Source organism: Elaeis guineensis, chromosome 2, assembly GCF_000442705.2.
Source record: "Elaeis guineensis isolate ETL-2024a chromosome 2, EG11, whole genome shotgun sequence".
Lineage (NCBI taxonomy): Eukaryota > Viridiplantae > Streptophyta > Magnoliopsida > Arecales > Arecaceae > Elaeis > Elaeis guineensis.
In genome coordinates this window covers 16,601,348-16,613,502 of record NC_025994.2, presented here as the reverse complement: position 1 = coordinate 16,613,502, position 12,155 = coordinate 16,601,348, and the positions used below count along the sequence as shown (strand labels likewise).

The 12,155-nt window shown below is 37.4% G+C and overlaps 1 protein-coding gene across 1 annotated transcript; it reads left to right on the top strand.

Annotated features, from left to right (window-relative positions):
- The first annotated feature begins 330 nt into the window (after window positions 1-330).
- On the top strand, window positions 331-11,440 carry LOC105059460 (peroxisomal membrane protein 13-like). The gene is given in 5 exon segments (NM_001319918.1): window positions 331-452; window positions 9,484-9,717; window positions 9,790-10,079; window positions 10,789-10,881; window positions 10,982-11,440. Coding segments are annotated over 5 exon segments (855 nt in total). The 5' UTR covers window positions 331-427; the 3' UTR covers window positions 11,195-11,440.
- Window positions 11,441-12,155: the final 715 nt, after the last annotated feature.

The window sequence follows — 12,155 nt, the reverse complement described above, 5'->3', positions numbered from 1 at the left end:
TAGTTGGTAAGTTTGTCCCTTTTTTTCTTTTCTTTCTCTTTTTAAGAAGTTTGGTGATTGGTTCGTAACTTTTTTTTCTTTCAATAATTTTATAAAATTATTCTAACATGGCATTTGAGCTTCATCTAAGATTAATGGTCTGCCTAATGAGTAATGGTATGAGTTAAATTGTAGTCTTAAAAAAAATATCAAGAGTGCAATTATAGGTCACAAGCTATTGGATACGAGCGTCATTGTGAACTAATGTCAGGGGGTTTTTTGTAATTTAATTTTTTTATTTATTTCCGCCTATCATAGCATTCATAGGTTTTTTAGGCTGGAGGTGAGGGGGGTCGGCATCCTCTCGTCGGCTTCCCGAGCGAAGTGCTTGCAAGAAAAAGGAAGACGGCGGCTTCTTTTCATGTAGCTTTCCCTTCGCGAGATCGCCATGGGATCCAATTCCCCACGGCCAGGTTCGAATCCCACACCGTCTTCTCTCTCTCTCGCTATATTGGGATCCAATTCTAGTCTTTCTCACTCTGAACAAAGCCTGACCTAATTATTCTTGAGGTTCAGGCCATTTAGGCCTTTAGCACGTGCGGAAATCTTGATTTAGATCTCTTCTTCCTCTAAATCTTTAGGAACTTGGTAGATAGATGGATTTCTAGTCTTCCCGTTCTTCCAATTCTTATCTATAGAGCTTTACACCGAAACTACTCGATTTGTTTCCCTCTTTTATGCTATTACTAAATTCAATGGTTTTGGAAGGCGTTTTTTGGATTTTCGGCAACTGGATGACTCCGGCTTATGGTTGTTAGGTCGTCAACTGGGTTTGTACTACAAGAGTTGCTCGAATTGATGAATTTTGATTTGAAACGTTGCATAGAAATGGAGAATGGGGTTGGTTCATCTTTGTTGAGTGATACTTGAAAAAGATCTGATGGTATTTTAATTCTTTTTCGGATGATCTCGAGATGTCTGTCATCTGATTTCTTTTTTTGGCGCTAAATTTAGGGTATCAGGTAGAAATGGTTTTAGGTATGGATGATCTCGATGTAGGGGATGGGTATTATTTGATAATTCATATACAGTTTGCTTGACCTAACTGATAAAATCTATAAGCAGCTCTTTATTTATTTATTTATTTATTTTTGTTGCTGGGATTTTGATGCATATCCTATAGCATGCTGTCCTTGTTCTTTTTTAAGAATGACAAAAAAAAATTTCTTTGACAATAAATTTTTGATATAGTTTTTCTCATTTTGAGAACCTTACTCATCTTGACATTGACAGATGTGATGAGATCTCATCTATTCATTTTTTTCTGGTTATAGAATTGTGTTGGGAAACTGAAAAAAAAAAAATTGATTGTGGAATTTGTTTTGGTTTTAATTGAACTACTTCTGATGTTGGGAAGGATAGCTTTAAATGAATTCCATGGTTCTTTGCTTTATTAACAATATATTGTTGGTCTTACAATAAATCATCATAGTGTACTAAAGTTGCATGGAGGTTGGGCCTACAACCATTGTATTGTGTCATCTGAAACCACCTAAAGCTTTTCAGAATCTACCAGTTCAATGATATCACTTGGTACCAGCTAAGAGGAGAATATGACTTTTAACCAATAAGGAATTTCAGAAATTTTTCTTTATGTAGAAAATGATTTTCTATTGGAGAATTGATCATTCATTTTGAATCTTGAAAGCAAGATTTATAGTATTGACCCATACCATACCATTTTGATATGGTACTGAGGTTTGGCTCGGTATATATGTCGAACTGGTTTGTAGCATTCTGAAGTGAGCGGAACCATCTTATACCACCAAAAAGCGGGGATGTGCTGCCTACCATACTGGCTTGTACGGCCTGGTTTCGAGCTATACCATGATAAAGAGTGAGAAACAAGGGCTTAAGAGCTATCTCAAAATGTGGTGCCTACCATACTGCACTGAACCAACCGTATAGTACTAAACTGATAACCTATCAATGGGGTATCTGGTACCGAGATTGCGTAGCTTGCTTGAAAGTGTGCAAGGTAACACCTCTAATTTATTTGATGTACGTGAGATTCTTGGATATTAAATCATGCGTCCCACAGAAACTTTAGTAAGTGGTATATTGGATACATACATTTGATTGCATTAATAAGTACATACTCAAAAATATAGTTAACCACGAAATTACAAGGTTTTTTATGTAATACCAGCTTATTTAGGAATTGGGGATTCTCTTGAAGGTTTCAGGGCAGTGGTAATAACTAATGATTGTTTAACTGGTTAGGTTAGGCTTTTAAGCTGTTGACCGCTATGTTACATTCTTCTACTCTATCAAGATATTAGCTTGTTAAATAATATTGGTAAGCATTCTTCTACTATGTTTGATATGTATTCGATGTGTTACTTGTCGTATTTGACGAGGATACTTGTCAGCTCTGTGGTTTTAGTTGTTTATTTTTAAAAAATAAAAAGGGCTTTGATCAGCTGTGTTTTGAATACATCCTGGATACCTTCTGGTATGAGAGAAATGGTTATTCTTTTTCCTTTTCTCAATTGAGTGTGACCTCCTAAATAATGATGGATGTTGAATTTAGACTTTGAATTTTGTTATTTTGAATCATGGTATATGAATTTGAATGATGGTTGAATGCTGGAGTTTGTGGATGTTCATGTTATTATATGAAGTTGGACTATGTTATTGTGCCAAGTTATTTTTCTTTATGGATGTTGCATGCATACATACACACATATATGAATATACATACATTATAGGTGTATCAATGTATAGGCCTATGTATATATATATCTATTGTTCTATCTACTATATCTTGTTCTATTTTCTGAAGATCTGTGGTGTTACCCAACTATATCATATTTTTATCAGTTCTCCATGTGCATGATCTGAAGTTCTGTTTGAGCATTGAAAATTATAATATTTCTGTAGTTTCTTAAAATTGAGTACAATTATATGGTTTAAAAGAAGAAATTTTGTTGAGGTAATTTTGGAATAGGTTGAGCGTTGTTTAAATCTTATTTTAATTAAGTTGACCCTACTTTTGGTGTATGTTAGGTTGGACAGTGCTATTTGTTATAAGCTTCTATTTAATTATGAATTTTGCATTTTGGGAATGATTTTGGACCTCCATGTAAAGGCTAGTTACCTGGTTTGCAAGAGTCCTTGTTTACTCAACAAGTCATTGAAAAGTTATAAGGACTTTATAACTAGCCACTAAGGGTATGTTTCATTGCGTGGAAAATTGTTTGAAAGATTTAATTTTAAAGAAGTCTAGTTTTTTGTTTGCTTGTTCTATTAAAGAAATCAATAAATTTGGAAACTTTATAATTTTCTAGAAAAGCATTTTCTTTTCCATGAAAAGTCATCATTTTCCTTTTTCTTTTCCTGCATTTTCTTGCAAACAAACATACCTTAAGAGCATCTTTTGCCCTAGACTACCCAATCATTATGATATATAATGCTTTTCAAGCTTTTAGGCTTGGGTGGCCTACTTGAGTGCCCAATCACCTATCATCCACCTTTATCTTGTGTGGTTGCCTTACACGTTATATTGTTAGATGCATCATTACTGATTTCGATGCAACTCCAAATTGAGATTAGGGACACACAATGATAATGATAGAGAAGACAGATTTAGATATAAAAATTGAAGTAATCTGCTAATTTTAGTAAGGCAAGAGATAAAACAAGGAAAATAATGTCAAAAGAGAGTGAAGAGAAGTACAAGAAGGATAGAAATAGGATAAAGGGAAGAGAAAGAAGAATAAAAGAAGAATAAGAGGAGAGAAGAAAAAAGATCAAGAGAGGAATAGAGTAGAAATATGAGAATGAGACGAAGAAGAAGAATGGAAGGAGGCCTTCTTTTGCTCATTCTTCATTTCAAAATATAGTACCATAATTCGCTCCTAATATGAGAATGATAAGGGAAGGAGGTTTTTCTTCTGCTTTTTCTTCATTTCAAAATATAGTACCATAATTCACTCCTAATAGCTGGCTCCAAAAGACTTATTGGAAGAGCACCGTACCCGCTTTCCTATTCTAGCTAGAACTTTCTAAATAAGAAATAAATCTATGATGATTCCTTTTCTTTATTGATTAGCTGGTCTCCCCTATTAGAGTCACAGACTGCTAGTATGGCATGCAAACTCGTACTTGACCTAGACCTTACTTGGACCCCACATGAAAGGCTTAGAATCAAATGCCTTAGTTATGAGTCCAAAAATAGACCTATCTAATTTTGAGGTCTGGATTCATGTCTGCTAAAAGTTCACCCAACCAAAATTTGTCTCAACCCAATCAAATATTTGATTTGAGTGCCCCATTGTTGATTTTGGAATTGAGGGAACTAGATATCCTCTGTTCTCAAGAGAGGTATAGTCCATCCCTATATATACATGCATACACATATATATATATATATATGGATGGACTATGCTTGCGAGAGGATATCTATTCCTCTTAAGTCCAAAATCAATAATGGAGCACTCAAATCAAAGATCTACACCATAGATTATGATATATACCAACAAAAATGCCTAAAAATCATGGATCACATGTTTTAGAGTTCTCTAACCTATGGATCAAGTGGGTACAAAAAATGTATCGTGATTTGTTATGACTATGTTTTACTATGAGCTAAGTGTTAAAATCTATTGATTTTCAATTTACATGTCTTGACATGTGTAGATCATGGTCAATAAGATGTGTTCTCAATCGAAATGCTTTAGCATGTATTTTATATGATGCATACTTTAGTTTAGGAGGCCATCAAAATATGTGATTTTTGATTTTCTGGCATTTGAGTAACATAGATCATGATCAACGGTGTGGATCCTCGATTTGAATGGGCTGGTGTTGATTTTGGAGTCGAGAGGAGTAGAACCCTCTCCTCTTGAAAGGTGCAAAGTCATCTTTATGTGTGTATATACATGCATAAATGTGCTTATGTATTTGTGTGTGTATAGGTATATATGTATATACACAAGTAAATTGAGTTGGGCCAGAATGCACTCTAGTGCATTTGGCCCCAAATGCTTCTCCAATGAAAATCAGTGATAGTTGTGGCCTTTGTGATGTCCATGTGTTGGAAAAACTTCTTGAAACATGGGAGAATTATAAGATGTTTATTAATTTATAAATTATGATCTTGCTCTTAAAATCTTTGGCGTTCTACCTGCAATTTTTCGGGATTTTTGAGGATGCAAGAGAGGGGAATATATATTTCTAACAATTATTTGCATTCACCCCTTTCTGAACCCTTTTTGCATGACTCATTGCGGTGAGAATAACATGATTTGGAGGTGGTACTTGATATTGTTGACTGTCAACTTCCAATTACATCAAGGATGCATGAAAATTTTCAATTCCCCCAGCTTGCCTTATAACCAACAATTTAGACCTTGTTTTGTATCACATCATGTTGTGTAAGGTGTATCCTGTTGCATAATTACCAGCTTTATATGGGTATGGATGTATTGATCTATATTTGTCACTTAGGATCAACCTGTTTCATCTAATATTGTAGCATAGTGCACCAATATGCTATGAAGCATGCCTGTATGGTTCTATACGTAGTTGAGTTGCTGATCTACGTGAAATAGTTATTAAATTGAATTTGCTCTCTGTTTTGTCTGTCATACGTCCTCAATCTCTTTTAGCTGCTTCCTATTTGTTGTTTATAGTCTTAATTCGTGCTGCTGCTTATGTTGGATGTCTTTAAAGAATTTAATATGCAAAGAACCTCTGTCAGCAATCAGCATTCAACTTCCACTTTCACTAAAGTTTAGGATAATGGTTGATTTGGCTTGGGTATGAAACATCTTTTCATGCCTTGAAACATTGCCATGCCAGACCAGAAAACAATTAAGTATAACCTTGATGAAAAAGAAAAGAAAGGTCCTAGCATATTATTACTCACACTTGTGTATGTTTCTTGTGAATGCATGATAGGCATCGAATGAAGATTTGTTATTTAATGGCCTTAACAAGATTGCAAAAGAATCAAATTCATCACTACTAGTTGCTTAATTGCTTGTATCTCCATTGATGCAATGAGTATGGCTTGTTTGAGCATCTGATCTTTTTCCAGCAATGTTAAGATCAACATACCACGCACTGTAGTGCACTGGAGGAAGCAATACAGGAGAAGTATTTGAACAAAAATAAGTAAACCAATCCCAACTCCACAATGAAAATTTTTGTATCATGCTTCTCTAGTCATTTTTTAGGTTAGGAAATTCCGATCTCTGTGTACCACCATATGTCAAAAACTCCTAAAAACATTCCATAACACAGATAATTGCTATAGGACTCCTATATCAAACATCTTTTAAGGTCAAGATAGGAGTTTATAACATTTTTCCTCTTTGAATTGGACAAACCATGGGGATGCTACTATTATCTAGCATGATATTTTGAGAAAGACGCACCATAAAGTGGCAAGAATGGGAAAAAAACCCTTAACTCCTACTTACACTAATATACATCATGCAAAGACTCTAAAACTAAGTAAAAAGATCATAGAACCCATGTCATCTGATTACAGTTGTGTTTTAATGAATATATGATCATACTTCTAAGTCATTGAACTGTGAAAAATGTTTTCATTTTTCTAGTAACTACTCATTTCCATTGGTCCTCAGGCATACCCTGTTCAAAAATTTAGTTATGCTAGGCCCAATTCTGATCCATGATTAATCATGCAACTTTGTATCTCCCCTCCTCTACTAGTATGTCTATTTTATATATGATTTTCCTAGCCTTTGCACTTGTACAGCAGATTGTTAACCAAATCATCCTAGTTTTTCCTGTTATCTTCCATGCATCTATTCAGTCCCTAATTGATTGCAGATTCTTGTCTTTTCAAATCTTTCTAGAGCACCAATATCTATGGGTGTCTCATTCTAATTCAAATCTCAACATCTCATGAAAATATCATCCCCATCTCGCTGTTATCTCACCTTTAAGAAGAACCATACCAATTTTTATTCTTTACGCATGAGTTATCCATATCTCTACTTTTCTCCATTGTTTGTCTTAGTTCTCATTACCCTTCTAAGTTTGTTTGAAAACACATGGAAGTCGAATCACAGACAATTAGCCTTACTAGATTCTTATTTGCACATGTAGTTATAAATGTTTCAAAGTTGTTCAGGGTTATATCTTGCCATTTTCTAAAGATAACTCAAAGCCTCTTGGACCTCTGCATTCCACACCCAAATTTCCTTTTCATATTCTTGTATAAGGACCTCTTTGCATGTATCCAGCCATCTGGCCCCTAATTGTATCTGCAGATATTTTCCAATTTGTCTCGATCTCCTTAAGGTAATGTGTTTGACTTGATCTCTGCCTTTCAATACTATTGTTTTAATGTTCCCTGAACCATCCTGAATCGGGTGGTTCTGGATGTTCCGAGCCGTATTGGCCGCAAATCGGGACGGCTCAACCAGCCAAATCGAAACATCGGACGAGGGAGAGGGGAAAGATAGGAAGAGAGAGAGGAGGAGAGAGAAAGAGGGGACGATGCCACCGGAGGGCCGTGGAGGCCTTTGTGGCTCTATATCGAAAGGAGGCACAGCCAGCGGAGAGACTGTCGGAGGGCGCCGAATGGCCACCGTGGCCACCGAACGGCAAAAAAGGCACGGGTGGAGCCACGGCTGCGGAACAAGGGTGATCATCCCTGTTTGTCGCATTTTTTTTTAAATATTAATGAATATTGAAGTCAACAATGCATTTGCTGACTTCACTCAAGTGAAGCCGGTGAAGCCGTCAATGGGTGAAGTTGGCAAACTCGCTGTCGGCTTCACTGTTTTAAGAATTTTTTTAAAAAAGCGGAAAAAAAAAGAAGTTGAAAATAGGTGTACCGGCTTCATTGTGGTTGGAATTTTTTTAAAAAAAATCTCGTGAAACAAGGTTGATCACCCATGTTTCATGCCCACGAAACCGCAGGCCGTGATTTCACCATCTGACGGCCACGACAGTTAGCTGGAGGCCCTCTGATGGTCTCTCCACTGGCTTCCCCTACCTCTTTTTCTTTTCCTCTTTCCTCTCTCTATCTCTCTCTCGACTGAGATTTAGCGGAGGAAGTAGAGGCCTTGGCGGCTCTCCGAGCACACCTGCAGCCCACCTGTGGCCACAATTTTCGCCTCTTCCGACCACCCTCTCTCTCCCTCCCCCTCCCGTCTTCCTCTCTTCCTCCTTTCTGGTTCTTTTCTTTGCTTCTGTATCGGTTCATGCCAGTCTGTTCCAGTACGGATCCGTACCAACTCGTACCGTCGGCCAGCTGACACGGATCCCAGTTCTGATTCTGTGGACCTTGGTTCTATGTTCTATCATATCATGCTTGGTTTTCTTTCATCTCCATCACTTTGCTTTCGGCTCTTTGTCGTTTGTACAAAGTTATGATCTGTCCTAATTGGTTGGTCAAGGTCATTTGTGATAAGACATGCTATAACTTTCTATACACAATTTAGAAATGAAACAAATAAATGAATATGAGTTTTGTGGTTCTATTATCCATTCCACTTTTGTGGCAAGATGGGAAAGCTAGGATTTTAAAACTTGGTTTCTGTCTGGCCTGTGGAGTAACATTTTCATCTGTTCTGCTCCAAATTTTGGAGTTTTGATCAATATAATTAGTAAAAAATTAGAAAAAAAAGGGGGTAAAAATAAAAGATGTCAACTAACTTGTTATGCATGATCTTTGAACTTTTTTTTTTTTTGTTACTACAGAATCTTTATTAGTAAAGTTTCAGTAGGTTCAGCTGAAATTACTGTTGCTAAATTACTACTTGGTGTTATACTTGTTGGCGATTGTGGAGCTTTTAGTGCATAATTATAGACTATAACCATCCAGTCTTCTCCTAACTACTTAGGTCGGCTTTACATATCCTTATTCACAAAGCTTGAAGATTTTAAGCATAGCATTTTAAAATCTTTTCTTCATAATTTCGAGTACAACTTGCAAACATATCAAATTTGCATTCATATTTTTGAAGTATGTGGTCATTTAACCAAATGCATAAAGACTTAGCAATTGTATCAATTTTTTTATGAGAAAACATGCTTGTTGTTGCCGTATTTCTTTATTTGGAATTCAGATGGCCATAATTGGTCTCCTTAAGGTATAACTATAGGGGTCTCTATGAAGGCTGGGGCCCAAGGATAGTCCCTACGCAATCTAACTCAAAAGGCCCATGTAGGATTGGGTGAGGGGCCCTGACTCATTGCTAGGAGGTTTGTGTTGGTCTAAATGGCAAGAGCCAACCATTCAATATATAATGTGTGTAACCCTACACGTCTGCCCCATGCGGTGCAAATCTTCTCACTGTGATAACTGGACTCTGCTCACCCCTCAAATTTTCTGCTCAGTGTGTTGTCTGATTAAAAACTCATTGTCTATGCTTGGTGATTTTTTGAATATAAGCCCAACTTGGTAACTTTTTAGTAAGTTATATTTTTTTTGTTAATAAATAGATACTGCTGCTGCAGGTGATGCTCCACCACCAAAACCCTGGGAACGGGCTACAACTACATCTGGACCTCCTGCACCTTTCAAGCCCCCATCTTCTGGCAGCACAAGCGACATTGTTGAAGCCTCTGGAACTGCAAAACCTGGAGAGGCGGTTCCAAGTACCGAGAGGAGTGTGTTGCCAAACAGAAACACTATTGGGAGGCCTCTACCTTCGAGACCTTGGCAGCAGAACTATGGAACTAGTTATGGAGGTAATTGTTAATTTGGTCATGCTCAACTTGATTTTTCTCTGTGCAGGTTTTGAACTTCCATTTTGAATACAGGATATGGCTCAAATATAAATTACAATTCAGGCTATGGCTCTGGCATGTACAGCTCATATGGAGGATTTGGTGGATCCGGTGGGCTTTACGGTAATAACATGTACTCAGGATATGGAGGGTTATATGGAAATTCCGGAATGTATCCAGGAAGCATGTATAACAGTGGGTTTGGGGGGGCCATGGGTGGCTATGGGATGGGCATGGGTGGTCCTTATGGTAACCCAGATCCAAATAATCCATATGGCCCTCCTTCTTCCCCACCAGGCTTTTGGATGTCCTTCATCCGAGTGGTAAGATGTTTCGACTTGTGGTAATCATGGTAACTTGGAAACCTTTGTTTCCAAAAGTCGTCCTGTTTTTGTTTTCAAGTTCTGTGCATGTGCTTTACCATCCAATCATACAAAACTTTCTTTTCTGATTTGCTGTTTTTGTTTTCAACTTCCAAGCATATGCTTTGCCGTCTGCCCAGCCAATCATATGAAAGGTTTTTTTCGTTGATAACACTGACGTACATTAACAGGTCATCAACAGGGCTTCCAGCACTGCCTCAGCGTCATTGGACTGAGCAGTGGTGAGGAGTTCCCGGTAGAGTTACATACCCTCCTGGAATAGATCCCAACATACAGAACATTGCTTGGTATTCCTGACTTGCTGCTTGTTATTGTTTACTTAACCATGATTACAAGTAGCAGGGTTGCATTCATGCTTTGTCTACTATTGCAGTTGTAGATGGTCTTTCTCAGCATTGCATGATTCTGGTAACGCTACAATTGTACTTGATAGTGCATAATAAAATATATTACTTTTTTCTGTCTTGTTACTATGCATTTCGGTCATATCGGTCAAGACTTCTAGATTCGCTCTTTTTCCTAGTATATAGAACATTACAACAGATTTTAAGTCGGCATTTCTAAAGCATGTCCGCCAGAGCTCCTTTTCTTGATTTATTCGATGCCATCCTTTCTGAAAAATTGGCCTATATCTTGACACTGATGGCAGATGCAAGGTGTTGTTAATTTCTTTGGCCGAATCTCAATCCTCATTGATCAAAACACACAGGCCTTTCACATGTTCATGTCAGCTCTCCTGCAGGTACTCTTTGATTCCTTGAAATCTTGCCCTTTGGGTTCATCATTTGTTTCAAAACTGAGGTGGTTTGATTCACTACTGGTAATGCGGTCTTTTCTTGCAGCTCTTTGATCGTTCTGGTTTACTATACGGTGAACTTGCGAGGTTTGTTTTGAGGTTACTAGGGATCAAAACAAGGAGCAGGAAACACCCTCAACTGGAACCTGGTAGACTTCCCGGTCCGGATGGGAATGGGCAGCACTACATTGAGGGCCCGAAAGCTGCCACTGGGTCTTGGGACAATGTTTGGGGAAATGATGTTAAGGAAGCCAGTTAAGATGCGGTAAGCCAATGGCTGTGGGAAGTTGAAGCTCCCCAGAGGGAAACGGGATATATGATATGTCATATGTATGATCAAGAAAATCTGTGGATACTTGCCAAACAATGTTCGTATAGCTGCCCTGATGTATGTCGTGTTCTCAACTGTTTCATGGTTCGTTGGTTCATTAGCTCTAAGACTAAATTTGCTATTTGTATTGAAATAAATTTTCAATGATGTTTGGGTCAGCAGTTGCTTGATATGCCAAGTTTAGTGCTCTCTGCAACTGATTTACTCCGATGCTTTGTTGGCAAAATGCTTTGTAGGCCAGTAGTGTAGATTACTGTATCCTGAAGGAACTGACGCCAAAACTCAATTTAACATGCTCTATCCTGATCATCAAGGCAGGCAAACCCATAGATAAAACCACTAATTTACAAGTCGAGCCATGTTACTTTAGTGGTCGCACACGGGAATAACCTCAACCGTTTCTCAGAGAGCAACAACCGCTAGCTGAAACAATTCAGCAAGTTGATAAAGATAAAACTTCAAAAAATATATTGAGACCGAATCATGTGGCAACAAGTGAGGAACAAATCATCTTCTCCACACATTAACTGGATACAAAGCTTCATTCAAACCGATATGACTTTGATAATGTTTTTAAATATTCATAGCAATTTCACCACAGAAACTAGTTAAAGGCAGCATTTAAAAAGTTTTATGATTACAAATCATGAAATAATTGAGCATCACACTTGCACAGCCACTTACAATATCATCCAACGATATGAACGAAAATTAGTACACACTGTCAAAAGGAAATTTTCAGATTCTATCCACAAACAATTCCTTGTACATGAAGATCTCCAAAGACTGCCTAAGCGATCCTTGTCTTGTTCCAAAAAAATACACAATTTATCTTTCCAAAACTGTCATGTATCCAACAAGTTCGGAACTTTGAAAAAATATTACCCAG